General features: G+C 51.4%; 6 protein-coding genes across 6 annotated transcripts; 4 read left to right on the forward strand and 2 right to left on the reverse strand.

The window, feature by feature from the left end:
* Window positions 1-472: 472 nt before the first annotated feature.
* Window positions 473-3,162, forward strand: facB (C6 transcription factor FacB/Cat8; the record flags this gene model as incomplete). Its single annotated transcript, XM_039069412.1, has 3 exons — window positions 473-959; window positions 1,009-1,958; window positions 2,011-3,162. The coding sequence occupies 3 exons, from the start codon at window positions 473-475 to the stop codon at window positions 3,160-3,162; spliced, it is 2,589 nt and encodes an 862-aa protein (XP_038932113.1).
* Window positions 3,163-4,008: 846 nt separating this feature from the next.
* Window positions 4,009-5,349, forward strand: LCP9604111_1987 (SNG1 family protein; the record flags this gene model as incomplete). Its single annotated transcript, XM_039069413.1, has 1 exon — window positions 4,009-5,349. One exon carries the CDS (start codon window positions 4,009-4,011, stop codon window positions 5,347-5,349), a length of 1,341 nt encoding a protein of 446 aa, XP_038932114.1.
* A 1,124-nt stretch (window positions 5,350-6,473) lies between these two features.
* On the forward strand, window positions 6,474-8,323 carry LCP9604111_1988 (sugar porter family MFS transporter; the record flags this gene model as incomplete). Its single annotated transcript, XM_039069414.1, has 4 exons — window positions 6,474-6,770; window positions 6,828-7,084; window positions 7,140-7,557; window positions 7,613-8,323. 4 exons carry the CDS (start codon window positions 6,474-6,476, stop codon window positions 8,321-8,323), a joined length of 1,683 nt encoding a protein of 560 aa, XP_038932115.1.
* Window positions 8,324-8,460: 137 nt separating this feature from the next.
* LCP9604111_1989 (putative phenol 2-monooxygenase) lies at window positions 8,461-10,652 on the reverse strand (the record flags this gene model as incomplete). The annotated part of the gene is made up of 5 exons (XM_039069415.1): window positions 8,461-9,674; window positions 9,724-9,758; window positions 9,815-10,293; window positions 10,351-10,564; window positions 10,612-10,652. 5 exons carry the CDS (start codon window positions 10,650-10,652, stop codon window positions 8,461-8,463), a joined length of 1,983 nt encoding a protein of 660 aa, XP_038932116.1.
* Window positions 10,653-12,396: 1,744 nt separating this feature from the next.
* tktA (transketolase tktA) lies at window positions 12,397-14,839 on the forward strand (the record flags this gene model as incomplete). The annotated part of the gene is made up of 6 exons (XM_039069417.1): window positions 12,397-12,450; window positions 12,586-12,725; window positions 12,825-12,909; window positions 12,958-13,252; window positions 13,312-14,675; window positions 14,726-14,839. The coding sequence occupies 6 exons, from the start codon at window positions 12,397-12,399 to the stop codon at window positions 14,837-14,839; spliced, it is 2,052 nt and encodes a 683-aa protein (XP_038932117.1).
* A 163-nt stretch (window positions 14,840-15,002) lies between these two features.
* Window positions 15,003-16,019, reverse strand: LCP9604111_1991 (uncharacterized protein; the record flags this gene model as incomplete). The annotated part of the gene is made up of 1 exon (XM_039069418.1): window positions 15,003-16,019. One exon carries the CDS (start codon window positions 16,017-16,019, stop codon window positions 15,003-15,005), a length of 1,017 nt encoding a protein of 338 aa, XP_038932118.1.
* Between the last annotated feature and the right edge of the window lie 442 nt (window positions 16,020-16,461).

Raw genomic sequence — 16,461 nt, forward strand, 5'->3', positions numbered from 1 at the left:
ACAGACATGTAACCCTTCGTTTTTCCATATTCCCATCCGTAGATAATTGCTGTCCAAAGAGTAGAATGTGGAGTGCGGGGACCGGGAGGATCGGATCCAACCGTTCAGACATAAGAAATGTCGACTGCAGGAAGAATCCGGGGCGAGTTTTGAGCGGTTTACGGGGTAACAGGTATGGAGCAATACCGATTATTAGTTTACCATACACCGTCCAGTTTATTGGAAGGCTCCGAGGTCAGCAGGCTCCACTTTCCACTGACTCAGCGACCCCATCTTCCCGAAGGTCGCCCCCCCCCATGTTTTTAGGCTTCTTTCTGCATACACCCATACTGGTCCAATTCAAACCGGTGATTCTTTAGTTGCATTGTCCTGGTGTCAATAATTCTTATACACAGTGCCTGCGTACACTCCTGGCGCCTTTCAAATACAACCAACTCAACCCCCGGTGGCCCGTGTGCCCCTTCTGCACAACATGCCTGGTATCTTGCCGATGAAAGTGATCAAGGTCGGTGGCACTGGCACCACGAGCCGTATTGCTCAGGCCTGTGACCGATGCCGCAGTAAAAAAATACGCTGCGACGGCGTTCGCCCTTGCTGCTCACAATGCGCCAACGTGGGCTTCGAGTGCCGCACCAGCGATAAACTGAGCCGCCGCGCCTTCCCACGGGGATATACCGAGTCGCTAGAAGAACGAGTCCGGAGCTTGGAAACGGAGGTCAAGGACTTGAAGGATCTGTTGGATGAGAAGGATGAGAAGATCGATGTCTTGTCCCGGATACATTCGTTTACGCCACCACAACGAGCCCCTTCTGCAAGGTCTCCTTCAGCGTGTGCCACAGTAAAGTCGAATACTTCGGAGTCGTCGGATGGCATGTTCCATGTAGAGCGATCGACGACTCGACCATCCCCACAATCGCAGAACCCTTTCGTTGGATTTTCTAGCACACAGGGCTTTGCTGGTATGTTATGCGTTTCCCTTTGCAGGAGACAATCAACTTACATGTGCAGATGTGTTTACCAACAAGCTTGTCCTTGAGGGGAAATCAGCTACTAAGGTGCCGACAAGAGCCCTCACTGCCTTGTCTGCCTTGGTATTCCAGGGTACCCCCAACCAGGCTGTGAAGACACCACCTCGCTTGGTGTCGGACCAGTTGATTAACATCTTCTTCCAAGAATGGGCGCCGCTGTACCCGGTGGTACATCGACCGACCATTCTAAAAGCTTATGAGCAGTATCTCAACAACACAGAGACCCTGCAGCGTAATCCCCATGTGATGGCCCAATTGAACCTGATTTTTGGTATTGCTGCTCTTTCATCAATGTCGCGAACCAATCAAGACCCGACTTTCTTTGAAGAGAATTGGTCGGCCACCCTTGATTCGTTCTCGAGTGAAACCTCCATTTCCAGTCTGCAGTGCTTCGTTCTTGGTCAGATTTATTGCATGACCAAAGGCGACTACCGCACCCTGCTTCGCTACCGTGCCCTGGGTGTGGATATCTGCCATCAGCTAGGAATGCACGAAAACCAAGAAAGCTCGGGAAACCCACTCGAGGACGAGACTTATAAGAAGGTTTTCTGGTCACAATATGTGCTTGACCGATTCTGCTCCGCGCTTACTGGACTGCCTGTCCTTTTGCGCGAAGAGGATATCGAGACTGAGTATCCGGTTGATGTGGACGATGAGAATGTTACAGAAACAGGCTTTTTGCCGACCCTGCCTGGCGAATCCACTCGCATCTCCAGTGCCATCGCTCTCTTCGGAGCTGCACGGATCTTGAACAAGGCCCTTGCAGATCTGTACCCTTCAAAATCTGGTTACGATGTGTGTGTCTCCAAAATGCGCTCGGTAACAGGGCAATTGGACGAGTGGCTTCACACACTGCCGCCACACCTTCGTCTCGAGTTCAGTCAGGACAAGCCTAGCACGAACGTCACGAGTAGTCGCTCGCCGCTCCTGGTAAGTCCCCGCATGGATTCATTAATGTTGGCAGAATACTGACCTGTTATAGTCACTTGTATACTATTTCATTCGATCTTTGATTCATCGCCCAGCTGTCTGCTACGCTGACGAGACTCTTCGCTCTCAGTCTGTTCTAGCGGTGTCCGATTCAGCAAAGCACATCATTCAGATTCTTGAACTTCTTGATGAGAGGCGTTTGTGTCTGTCTGTTTGTATCAACAGGAAAGAGCTCATATTCCTTTCCGGCCTTGGACTCCTCTGGCAAATCCTTGATATCAAGAACGATAGCAAACTGGCCAAGGATAGCCAGAAGCTGCTTGGCACTGCCATGCAATATCTCCAATCAGAGTCGAGCGCGGCGGCTGTTGAATTCAACATGCTGTCCAACACTCTGATTCCTCTGGACGGCGGAAGACGCCCTTCAGTGAGCAATCAACACCAGGAGATGGTGGCGCCAACACAAAAGCCCCGAAAATCCCCCAAGAAGCACTTGCAGGCCCTCAAGTCTCGCCTTATCGCCTGCTCCACCCGCGATAAGCAGCCTCCCACCCAACAACCCTCTCCTCAGTCCTCCCGCCGTAACACCATCTCCGGAACCACCCCCCCACTTCTTCCCCAGTCGCTCCGCTCCCCTAGCTGGAGCAGCCTGCCCCTCTCTCAACCTGACCATCTTTCCGGCCCACTCTACCACAATGACAAGGCGAATTCTCCCTTGGATCTAGCCTCAGACCCTCGCTTATCCGCATCCTTGGGGTACGACCACTCACGCAACATGTCCTGCTCTACACCCTCCGACCCCCAAGCTGGTGTCATCACAATGGCCGATTGGGAATATGTGCTGAGTGACATGGACCGCGGATACTCCAACATCTTCACAGGCATTTATGGCGGCAAAGAATGCGGCGAAGACCCGGGTCCGTTCGCCTCAATTGCAGCAGAATACAACCGCAAACCCAACGATCCCTCCCTAGTCAACCACGCGCAGGGTGAGATGCACGACCTCTCGCCCGAGGCGTGGTCCGCCAGTAGTGGCGACTTCGTACATAAACAAGAACATACCGCGCAGAGCGTCCTGAGCTATTCAAGCGAGAGCATGGGAAGCGCCGAGGAATCTCTGGCGCCTTATGCCGATGTCCGGGTCTGTCCTGAAGATATGAATACGATGGACCCGTTCCATACTTTTGCTCTGCATGGAGAATGAGCTCGATGAGTTTCTTTAGTCGATGGGTGGGACCGACTCTTGTCCGTCTGATTAGTTATATAGCGCTGGGTGTCTTTTTGGAAGGATTTGGGTTTGACGCTTTTCTGTTCTATTCATGATACCTGTGGATGGGGGCGTTATTTGCGTTTTTTTGTTTCGATTTCTGTCTGGTATTTTCCTCCATCTCCCTTTGGTCTTCTCTGTTTGGAAACATTTTTTTGTCTGTCGTAGTAGTACAGTATGCTTGGGGATAGGCGACGTCTAAGATGTCGTACACATGAATTTGATGATGATCAAACACTCGTTTGGACCTAATCGCACCTGAAGTAGATCCATATGATCCATATAATATTCCTACAAGCATAAACAACACAGCGCTTCGGCTCTTGGTAGCAATACTTTGCCCCTCGGGTCTTCCTTTCCCTAGAGGATATTGTTGTGGAACATCGCATGGATTGTTTGAAAGAGCAGCTATCCTCGTGTAGCAGCTGGTCGATGAGAATGGTCCTTCATAACCAATTGCAGTTTGATCCGAGGTGTTATGCCGCTGAGTCAGCGGGAAATTGAGAGACTCCCTGAGCGGCATGATTGGTAGGCCTCATAGTATAATGTATCCCAGAGATATCGTTATACTTATACTTCGAATGGTGCAACCACTTGGAGTGACCAAGGTCGCGTAAATATCCATGGGTACACAGCCAGTAAGAAGCACAGGGATCGGCTTCCGACAATCCCTATAAATGCCTCTTCAGGGGAACATCAATCACCATTGATACTTTATCATCTCGAACCGAACCTAGGTTCTACATCTCCTAATCTGACGTCCACATCAAACTCATATCCAAAATGGGCGCGTGGAAGGAGATCCGGCCTCGGTTTTTGCCAGCTGTGATTACCATGTTTCTCCTCCTTCAGGTCCTTTTCTTAGTGAACATGTGCTATCTTTATGCAACGCAGTTCGGCAGTACCACCCGTTATCACAACTTCAATGTGCTCTATGTTGACTATGACGGCGGTATTATCGGAAAGTCAGTGTCAGACGCCTACAACCAACTCCAAGGCGACGGGTTCCCAACCCTGCTGCCAAGATCTTCTAACGAATATCCCCAGCCAGAGGATATTCGCGAAGCCGTATGCCGCGGTGAGTACTGGGCGGCTATTTACACTACCTCGGATGGATCAGCTAGTCTGGAATCAGCGCTGGCAAACGGGTCAAACCCGCTGACCTCACTCACTTACATCTGGAACGGGGTTCGATACCCAGTGTTCTCGCAGGCGGCAGTCTACACCAACATCCTGAAACTAATTGCAACCACCCGGTCAACATACTACGCCAACGCTGGATCTTCAATAGTCGCATCCGCCGACTTCTCTAACGAAGCCACCCTCAAAGCCTTCCTCGACCCCATCCACGCTGCAGAAATCAACATCAAAGGCACGCAGCAGGGCACAAGAGTCTTCTACAACACAGTCTCCATGGTGATTCCAATCGTCCAACAGTTCTTCTTCATCTTAGCGCTGAACGGGATCTCAACTCACCTCGACGCATTCATAAACCTATCCTGGAAAACAAACGTCCTGATCCGCGCGATAGCCTCTACCATCTACGCCCTCACAGGCTCACTGTTAATGGCCGGGTATATCTGGGCGTTCCGGGAGTCGTGGGGACAGCAAGGAAGTCGGTTCGTGCTGACCTGGGTCATAATGTGGCTCTTAATGCACATCAACTTCCTATTCTTCGATATCGCGACTGCGTTTATCCCGATTCAGTTCATGCCGTTTGTTGTTCTGACGTGGGCTATTCTCAATGTCGCTAGCACTATCAGCCCGTTTGAGCTGAGTCCTGGATTCTTTCGATGGGGATATGCGCTTCCGTCTTATGAGGCGTACCAGGTTCTGGTCCAGATTTGGTCGGATGGGTGCGATAATCGGCTATATCGGGCGCTTCCGATTATGTTCTCTTGGTGGATTGTTGGTGTTCCTGTTGCGGTTTATGCGATGCGGTACCGGTGTAGGACTGCTGTGGCGGCACGGGAAGTCTTGGATCGGGCGGGACTGGAATGTCAGTCGGAAGGTAAACATGCAGTCACGAATGAGACGGTGCTGCCGATCAGTAGCTCGGGCCGCGAATTTGAGCACCGTGCGGACTCGATTGAGCCTGTTGTTCCTCTTCTTCATATCGCTTAAATAGGGAGCTATCCTAATGAAAGTGGCTATTGATGGTCATCAGAATTTGGAAAACTTGAAATTGACAGAAAAGAGGAAGGGTGGAAGATGACTTGGTTAGCGACGGTTTGACCACCTTGGAGGCCACGACCCATATTTCGAAGTACACTAATTGACCGAGATTCTCCCGTAAACTATACTTACGGTGGGTACCGTGGCATGGAACAGTTGGAAACTGTTGCCTTCCTTTTGCATAGTAGATTCTCTGAGTCGGAGGACGATTGAATAGACTATCTAGCAGAAGATTATGTGGTCTATGCTACCCAATAAGACGTCTAGTAGTAAGGACTATAATTTGATCAAATAATCCGGTTACGTACTTGAACATTTGGGTTTCAAGGTCCAAGAGAATAATGTAAGCCCTATGCCCTAGTTATATAGTAATATGAATAAAAGCAAAAATGGACATGAACTATACTCAGCACTCACAAAAGTACAGCTAGGAAGACTATCACACGTTTTTCTGCACTCACTAGTCTATTTATTTATCGAGATCACTCCCGGTTTGATTCAAACCAGTCATTATTGCGAGGTTGCCATGTCTGGCAATGCCAAGCTTTGTGGCTGCCACCGATTACATCACTACTTCTCCAGACCTCGGGACCCCAGACTACCGCGTGGCTGTTTCCCCGGAATCTTCTTCCTTCCCACAAAAAACAAGAATCGCGGGGGCCCAAACGCGGAGATTTTGCCACCGAAAGTCGGGGACGTGGAGTCTAGGGTTGACATGCCGACCAACAGCAACGACGAACCACCCGCACACCCCGTAGCCGACCCGGGAGACCTTCCAAATCCGGATGATATTCCCCGGACTATGTCTTTCTTGCGGAGATAAGCGACGCCGCGAAGGGCGCGTGCTCCGGGTTTCGGGTCAACGTGTCATCGGTGCGAGGCGTCCTTCCCGACTCGGTAACCATGAGTCCTCAGAACCCGGCTTCCGTCACTGTGCATGTTGCCTAGCCTTGGCTTTCTTGGTCAGGCACGGTTCCCTATAAGAAGGCCAATCCGGTCCGGCTTTGATTTCGAAAATTCGAAAATCAGTTGCGAATAGCAGATACTACGGGTTAAGAGTACTCGCTGGCGCTATGTTCGATAAAATCCTCAAAAAGCGTCCGCAGGACCTCTATGCAGACTCCCACGTCCCTGCAAATGAACAGGAGAATGGTCCCGGTGATGTCGTCGACACGCCTATTCCGCTCCTCACGTGGCGGTCGTTCATTATGGGCATTCTCGTCTCTATGGGCGGTTTCCTTTTCGGTTACGACACTGGTCAGATCTCTGGCTTCCTGGAGATGAAGGACTTCCTTGAGCGCTATGGTGAAATTCAATCGGATGGGACTTATCATTTCACTAATGTCCGCTCGGGTCTCATTGTTGCCTTGGTAAGTAGTTGGCTCTTTATCATTTATTGCTCATATGCTAACACATCCAACCTACAGCTGTCGGTTGGTACCCTGATTGGAGCTTTAGTCGCAGCACCGATCGCCGACCGCTTCGGGCGAAAGTGGTGTATTAGTTGGTGGTCTCTGATGGTGTGTGTCGGAGTCACGATCCAGATATCCTCGCCTTCTGGCAAATGGTACCAGGTTGCCATGGGCCGTTGGGTCGCCGGACTCGGAGTTGGGGCAGTTTCTCTACTCGTACCTATGTATCAAGCCGAGTCAGGACCGAGGCACATTCGAGGATCATTGATTAGGTATGTTGGAAGCCAGCCCTATGGTCATTCTGTATCGCTTTCTAACTCTTCTCAGTACATACCAGCTATTCATTACACTTGGAATCTTCGTTGCCAACTGTGTCAATTTCGGAACTGAAGCTCAACCCGGCCCCAGTTCATGGCGTATCCCTATGGGTATCACATATATTTGGGCTGCAATTCTTGGTGTTGGTATGGTGTTCTTCCCTGAAAGTCCACGTTACGACTACCGCCATGGCAAGGTGGAGAAAGCTATGAACACCCTTTCCAAAGTCTATGGTATCCCTTGCAACCACCGCGCTCTACATATCGAGTTTGATGAGATCAGACAAAAACACGAGGAAGAAAAGCTCAACGGGAAGGTTACCTGGATTCAGACGTTCAGTGCTCCGACGATGGCGTACCGGATCGCTGTTGGTGTCGCTCTGCAAGCTCTCCAGCAACTGACGGGTGCTAATTACTTCTTCTATTATGTGAGTTGAAATCTGGTATAATACAGAGGAAATGCAACCAACTAACACCTACTAGGGAACAACAATCTTCAAGGGCGCTGGAATCCAGAACAGTTATGTCACGCAGCTGATTCTAGGCGCCGTCAACTTTGGATCAACGTTCCTCGGCCTCTACCTAATTGAAAACTGGGGCCGACGCCGTTCTCTTATAACCGGTGCGCTATGGATGTTCGTCTGCTTCATGGTCTTCGCCTCGGTGGGCCATTTCTCTCTGGACCAAGAGTTCCCAGAGAGAACAAAAACCGCCGGCGTAGTTATGGTAGTCTTTGCCTGTCTTTTCATTCTTGGCTTTGCCAGTACCTGGGGTCCCATGGTATGGACGATCGTCGCCGAGCTGTTTCCTTCGCAATACCGCGCGCAAGGCATGTCTCTGGCGACTGCATCCAACTGGCTCTGGAACTTCCTCCTTGCCTTCTTCACACCCTTTATTACCGGCGCTATTGACTTCCGCTTCGGGTATGTCTTCGCTGGATGTCTCTTTTTCGCAGCGGCTCTGGTTTACTTTGCCGTTATGGAGGGACAAGGCCGTACTCTGGAGGAGATCGATACTATGTACCGGATGAAAGTGAAGCCGTGGAAGAGCTCGAAGTTCCGGTTCCCTGCTAATCCAGACCTTATCCGGGCCTCATTGGACAAAAATGAGAATGCTCCTATATCATCTCATATTGATCTTCCTACTGAGATTCGAGAAGATGGGTCGGCGCCGGAGAGGCAAGCGCAAGCATGAGCGCGGTTGTGCATGTACCAATAGTCTTGCTTGTTTTTCTTTCATAACATCATTTTTTATTTAATTGGTCGGCATATAGCTTGCACCAATTTATATTTTCAAATATGTCGCATTCCTAATGTCCCGTAGGATATTCTCTAGAGAACTGGATCAACCTCGTCTGTAGACTTCTTCACAAGAATCCCATCCAAGTACCGGGTCAGTTCGTCCACATCGCTAAGTTCACCCACCCATCCGATATATTGATCCGGGCGAACGACCACCAGCGCCCCAAGAACCCGGTCAACTCCCCACTTCTCATATGCTGTTCCATCGCAATATCGATCAAACATGCATGCATCATCACACCAAATCTTGTCATATGCCCACCCTTCCACTGGATCAAATGGACGCAGAATCTCTGGGAAATCAAAGAGTTCTACTTCTTTCCACGGCGAAGCATGGATGGTAAAGACATCAACAGGACTCTTGAACCGACCAGGAATCTCCATGTAGCGGTTGAAAGGCGAACTGCTTGATCCAGACTGTCCAGCCAAACCCTGAGTCAAAGTCTCAATGCGTTGCTTCTGCGTTGGGTTTCGAATATCTCCAGTCAAAACTAGAATGCGAAAGCGCCCATCACTTTCCAACGTTCTTGTTGTCCATATTGTACCACCACCAGCCTGATTGCGAAGCTTTGCCGGCCGGACCCTCTCCCCAGGAATCATATGCCGCGCAAAAGGAAATGTAGCATTATCTTCACTCTTCCAAACAAGACTGCTCGCAGGGTAAAACACCTTCCATCCATCAGCAAAGTCCTCAAACTTCCCCGCAATAAGAGCCATATCCGAAGCCTTCGTATCCGCTCCAGGTTTCTGATCAGTAAATATAGGCGACCAATGGCGATCGAAGTCAAGCAACATTTCCGCAAGCGGATGTCTCTCCAAAGCATATGTCCCAAGAACCTTCGGCTTGAGAGTACCCGCCACAGCAAGAGCAACCTTCCACCCAACATTAAACCCATCCTGCATACTCATATTCATCCCAAGCCCCATCTTGGGTGAGTGCGTGTGCACCGCATCACCGGCAAGGAAGATCCGGTTGTCTTTTGTGGATTGGGTGGCGATCCGCTGTCCGACTTGGTAGACAGTCCACCAACTGCATTCCTTGAAGTTGAAGGTGAAGGGGGCGAAGATGGCTTGCACACGTTCTCGGATGAGATCCGATGTGATTTTCGAGCGGTCAAAGCGGTCGGTTGCGCCCGCTTCGCAGGTTTGCACGGGGACGTAGAAGCGGACTAGGCCGCGCTCGCGTGGGATCACGAGGATCGTGCCTGCGGCGTTGGTTACGACGCTTAGACGGCGGACGTCCGCTGTGGAAATGTTAGTGGGAAGGGGGTGCACACTGCGGGTATTACTTACGGAAGTCGCTGACGGGTTTTACGTCTATCACGCCCCTGTATATGCGTTATATTAGCTGCTGTAGCATGGGTGGGTAATGTCTACCACTAACCATATATGGTCCGTGTTCGACCCTTCCACGGGGATGTTTAGCTGTTTTCTGGTCCAGCTATGGGCTCCATCACATCCGATTAGATACTTTGCTCTGATTGTCTCGACCTGTGTCTTCTGTGGCTTTTTACGCGGGGCTAGATCGGCCCAGTCATCAGGAAGCAGGTTACTGCGGTTCACCTCGATGCCAGCCACTTCGGTTTCCTGTCCGCACGACGAATTCGGATCATCTTCGCCAAGAACTCTGACCTTGACAGTGATAGGATATGCGTCGGGATCATCGCTCAGTTTCTCGTCGTATTCCAAAGAGTCGGCGATCACGCTCCGTTCCACATCAAGATCAGAGTGCTCCCGAATACTATCGAGAAGGAACCGCTCAATGCGTCCCTGGTTCAAGCATGTATTGTGGAAGGGAGACTCATCGACCCTAAATATGTCAATCTGAGCCTGTCGGACAAGCTTTCCCTCCGGTCCGGGAACCTATTTGTTGGTATCGTCAGGCAAGCCTCTAATATTGGAAAACAAGGTGATACACACCCAAATGTTCGCCTCGGTGGAGATAGATCCCTCTTGCATAACACGATGCTGGAAACCCATACTGTCAAACAACTCCAGCGTGCGCGAACGAAGCCCGTCTGCGTGGCCTTGAAAGACTTTCGTGGCACGATTGTCGATAATGCGTGCGTTGACTCCGTAGCGAGCCATCCAGTAAGCCGCCATAAGGCCGCATGGTCCAGCACCGATGATGAGTCTGCGATAAATATTAGACTATGTTAAATAAAGGTTGGGGGAGCTTACACATCGGTTTGGGACTGAGTAGACTCTTGTTCTTTGTCCATCGCGACAGGATATATATTTCTGAGCAGATGCTAAATGATGACCCGTAGATAGAGACAAGAACGATTGTCCATTCAATTCAAGTATCCTTTATATAAAGGAATGTGGGCTTGCTGCGCTACATGATCCTAAACGAGAGGGCCAGCCCCATGTAAAGCTGACTCAAGTCACAGACAATCCTAGGATTACAGAACCCAAAATCGATCCTAATTCAAGGGTCTTCCGTGTTAATTTATTCAATAGTTCTCTTGTAGGCTCCATATACGACGAGATTAATATCGAGCCCAGATCAATATGCCATCCATATTAGTCAGGTGCCCTGGTTTCCTGTTGTGACGTGGAGTTCCAGCAGCTGAGATGAGTTGGCGGATTTTTAATGTGCCCATGTAGCGCGAGCTGACCTAACTGCGATGTTGCTCAACATGGGCTTGGATGATTGGCTTTGAGCCGGGGGATTTCCCCGAACGTTCCCCTCACACCTCGTCGGAGTTGAGGTTCCGGGGGTGGCGATTGCATCGGGAGGCCGTAAACTCCTTGAATGCTTATTCATGGTATTGATCAAGGAGGCAACATGAATGATTCGACGCAAGCATTACCTTCAGAATTTGATATTGGACTGGAGTTTCTCATCTTTTAATCCTGGGTGACAGTGACTTCCTGGGGAAGCACAACAAGGGTCTGGGTTGGGTGTGTACTCAGATGGGAGGTTGGCTGAAGACAGGCTGATACCAGGCAGGCGAGCCCGACGTACATGCTAAACAGATATCTCGTATTTTGACAGAAACCACAATGCCTAGGATGTGATCACGTAGATGTACAGTTCAGATATACTTCGCACGTGACTGGATGATGTCTCCCGCGCTAACTCTTCTTCCGGCACACCGAGACGTTCACGGGTGAATTCCCCCGTCTCAGCGACGACATACTGTGGGGGTCGCGTTATAAATTCCCATGGATTGCCATTCCACTTATATTCGCAGATTTATCTTGTCATTGGTGTCACAATGTTTCTTCGGACTGGCCTAATTAGGAAATCCGATGCACGGCCACGTTGACAAGTGTCAAGGAGCTGTCAAGGAGCCTTCGAGGCAGGCCATCAAAGCTTTTTTTTTCAGTCGACCAGCTGATCATCGGCACGGTTATTGAGGAGTCATAGATAGAAATTCGGCTAATTTCCCTCCGTGAACAGGCCGGTTGCGAGTCGGAGCAGGGTCCTCCGGACGGCTCCCGGTGTATACTAGAAGGAGGTGTGGATGGAGGAGTGTCGGAAATGCGGGCCATTGAAGGTGCAGACGGAATAAACGGCTATTGATGCGTTTCGAGACAAGTGCAGAAGTGGTCGAGTGCATGTTCATATACAATGTCGTTGCTTCATACATATTCATGCCCTCGTTGATGACTCATCCCATAGGGTCGAGAGGTATAGCAGCTAAGCAGATACCTATACAAGTCTAGAGAGGGCAATTGGATTGATTTAGCATTTCGAACGAGACAGAAATACCCCCGTAAATAGATTTCCTCCATAAATTCTCTGCTGAATGCGATCTGAACTCCGTAAGCTAAGTTGCTGGGCTGCAGGCCTCCGCCTCCCCCACCCGACATCATACCCCCACCAACAAATACGTTCCCCTCCCTCTTCTCTTCTTCTCTCATTCATCTCCCCAAATCCTCCCCTTTACTCAAAAATGTACGTACTGAACTGACTTCTTGTGGTTTTCCTTTCTAACGGTATTAGAATCCGCCATCATGGGTTACACTGATCTGGACCATTTGGCTGTCAACACCATCCGTCTTCTGGCGGTACGTTAATTTTTCCCGGGAAAATCGCCACGACGTTCTACGCGCTCAATGGAGCTACATTGGGGTCTTGGACCTCATATGAAGCTTCGATGCGTGCAGTCTGGGAAATCTGACTAACATTTATCTCGCTATTAGGTTGATGCCGTTGCTAAGGCCAACTCCGGTCACCCCGGTGCTCCTATGGGCATGGCCCCCGTGGCCCACGTTCTCTGGAACATGATGAACTTTAACCCCAAGAACCCCGAATGGCCTAACCGTGATCGTTTCGTTCTCTCGTATGTGCTTTCCTCCGTCTCTGAAAGCTAGGCGGGTTCTTTCCATGCGAAAAATCAATGGCCGCGCTTTTGAATACCGGCTAATCTCAAATTGGATAGGAACGGCCACGGCTGTATGCTGCAGTATGCTCTGCTCCACCTGTTCGGATACAAGATCTCTTTGGATGACCTGAAGAACTTCCGTGTAAGTCCCTCCAAGCCATATACAACAGCCATGTACTCATTTCAGTAGCAACTCGACAGCATCACCCCCGGTCACCCCGAGGCTCACGACACCCCCGGTATTGAGGTCACCACTGGTCCTCTTGGCCAGGGTTTCGCTAACGCTGTTGGTCTCGCCATGGCTCAGGCTCACTCCGGTGGTGTCTTCAACAAGCCCGGCTTCGAGCTTTTCAACAACTACACCTACATGTTCTTCGGTGATGGTTGCGCTATGGAGGGTATTGCCAGCGAGGCTGCCTCTATGGCTGGTCACCTTAAGCTTGGCAACTTGATTGCCATCTACGATGACAACCACATCTCCATTGGTAAGATTGACTCGAGTACCGCAAGCTAGATATGAAGGGCTGACAGCTTATCTCTATAGATGGTGACACCAAGTGTGCCTTCACTGAGGATGTTATGAAGCGCTTCGAGGCCTACGGCTGGCACACCGAGTGGGTCAAGGATGGTGATCACGACCTCGAGGGTATCGAGGCTGCCATCCGCAGATGCCAGCAGGTTACTGACAAGCCCTCCGTCATCAAGCTGACCACCACCATTGGCTTCGGCTCTAAGCTTGCCGGTACCGGCGGTGTCCACGGCAACCCTCTCAAGGCTGAGGATGCTAAGCACGTCAAGGCACTTTTCGGATTCAACCCCGAGGAGAGCTTCGTTGTTCCCCAGCAGGTTTACGACCAGTACCACAAGCACGCCGCAGAGGGTGCTGCCAAGGAGCAGGAGTGGAACCAGCTCTTCCAGAAGTACCAGGCCGAGCACAAGACCGAGGGTGCGGACCTCGCTCGCCGTCTCTCCGGCAAGCTGCCCGAGGGCTGGGAGAAGAAGCTCCCCGTCTACAAGCCTACTGATGCCGCCATCGCTTCCCGTAAGCTGTCCGAGGCCTGCCTCGAGGCTATCCACGACGTCCTCCCCGAGCTGGTCTCTGGTTCCGCCGATCTGACTGGCTCCAACAACACCCGCTGGAAGAACGCCGTTGACTTCCAGCCCCCTGACCTTGGCATCGGCGAGTGGGCCGGTCGCTACGTTCGCTACGGTGTGCGTGAGCACGCCATGGCTGCCGTCATGAACGGTCTGGCTGCCTACGGTACCATCATCCCCGCCGGTGGTACTTTCCTGAACTTCGTCTCATACGCTGCCGGTGCCCTCCGCCTCTCGGCTCTGTCCCGCGTCCGTGTCATTCACGTCGCTACCCACGACTCCATCGGTCTGGGTGAGGACGGCCCTACTCACCAGCCTATTGAGACTCTGGCTCACTTCCGCGCCATGCCCAACTGCATGGTCTGGCGTCCCGCTGACGGCAACGAGACCAGCGCTGCCTACTACTCCGCCATCACCTCCAAGCACACTCCTACTGTCATGGCTCTGACCCGCCAGAACCTGCCCCAGCTTGAGCTCTCCTCTCTCGAGAACGCCCTGAAGGGTGGTTACGTCGCTGTCGACACCCCCAATGCTGCCGTCACTATCGTGTCCACTGGTTCCGAGGTCAGCATCGCCATTGAGGCTGCCACATACCTCCAGGAGAAGCACGGTGTTGCTGCCCGTGTTGTGTCCATTCCTTGCTTCGAGGTCTTCGATTCCCAGACTAAGGAGTACCGTCTCCAGGTTCTGCCCGATGGCATCCCCGTGCTGTCGGTCGAGGCCTGCTGCACCATGGGTTGGGAGCGCTACTCACACGAGCAGTTCGGTCTGAACCGCTTCGGTGCTTCCGGTCCCTACAAGGAGGTTTACGCTGTAAGTTATATCCGCTCATTTGTCCATGATCATTTACTAATTATTTGCAGAAATTCGAGTTCACCCCCGAGGGCATCAGCAAGCGCGCTCTTGCCACCATCGACTTCTACAAGGGCGTCCCCGTGCGCTCGCCTATTAACCGTGCTTTCCAGCAGATCCTGTAAGGGACGGAACGAATATGACGTAACAAAATGTTTTGGTTTTTTTAATAGGGCAACTGCCATCTAGATATACGAGAATGCGAATAAAGCACTCTATTGTTCACTTATCAATCTAGTAACCTTAACAGAGTAATCAGATGCGTATATTTATATCTAGCAGACTAAATCACAACTCTTCCCAGTTCTTCTTTTGCAGCTCCAGAACATCCCTCAGCATCTCCTCTTTCTTCGTCCTCTTCGCAAGAGTATAAGTCCCATAAGCATCTTCAGTCTGCTTAACAACCAAGTCCTTCCACGGCTGCTCGCCCTCAATATCAATCTGGCCCAAGTCACCCCACACATCCTGAATTGTCGGCGCAAGCTTCTGGAAAAACGCCCCAATTCCACCCTCTCCACCACCAGCATGATAACTCTCAAACACACCACTTCCAGCCCACCGTGGGCCCAAACTAGCCTTAACAAGAATATCCAAATCCTCCGCCGAGACAACCCCCTCCCCAACAAGATAACACGCCTCCCTCAGCAACGCAAAAGCAAGTCTATTCCCGACAAACCCAGGCATCTCCTTGTTCAGCGTGACAGGTCGGTAATGCTGCTTAGCCGATGGATCTGCACTCGAGCCAGCAGCACCAACAGCAGCCCCAGGCCCAGGAACCTCGCTGAAATACTTCTTCACAAACTCCACCTCCTCAGCCTTCGTCTCAGGCCCAGGCACGACTTCAATAAGCGGCATCAGATGCGGCGGGTTGAACGGGTGCGCGATGACCAACCGCTCAGCAACACCCTCGCACCCGGCTGCCTGCGCCGACGCGGGGATCCCAGATGAACTGCTCCACAGGTGTGCATGCGGGCTAGAGAGACTGGCGACTTCCTTCCAGAGCGCCTGTTTCGAAGCTGTCTTTTCCGGGCTCTGTTCCTGCACGATTGTCGCGTTTTCGAGCGCGACACTCAGGCTGGTGGCTAGTTTCAGGCGCGATGTGCGGATCAGTTCGTCGATTATGGTGGTTGATTCCGGGCAGTCCAGGAGGGAGGGGAGCGTGCTTCGGATCTGGGACTCGTAGTCGGGGCGTGGGTCGTAGACTGTTATGCTGGTGTCGGGGCGGCGCAGGTGCATTGCTAGCATTGAGAGGCCGATTGTGCCTAGGCCCAAGAGGGCGATTCGGTGGGGGTATTCTGTGGCCATGGTTTTCGGATTTCGGAGGTTTCGGTTTCTTGAAGGTGTTTGGAATGGGAGGAGAGGAAGAGGGACCTTATAGATAGCTACATGTAGTTTCGGGGAGGTCCGCCGATAAGTGGGGACTGGAGGGGCTATGCGGCGCCGCCATGCGGCGGCGGCTGGCGGACCTCGGGAGGGGATTGTCTGTCGTGCCTAGGCTCTCATGAGACTCCCAACGCGATATGATGAGGGACATGTCATTGAATCAAGACGAATTGGCGTCTCGTTAGAACCGGTAAGATCAATGTATGAAACCAGTCGGATATTACGCGTATATACCTTATGTTTCTGGAGATTCTACTATTTTTGATGCTGTGTGGAAAACTGACTCTACGAGTAGGTTTTGGCATTCCTTGAAGTCACCCGACTTCCATTTTGGGGTCAAGTCCAGATTGAATAATCACAGGTC

Source organism: Penicillium roqueforti, assembly GCF_015533775.1.
Source record: "Penicillium roqueforti strain LCP96 04111 chromosome Unknown scaffold_02, whole genome shotgun sequence".
Classification (NCBI taxonomy): Eukaryota; Fungi; Ascomycota; class Eurotiomycetes; order Eurotiales; family Aspergillaceae; genus Penicillium; species Penicillium roqueforti.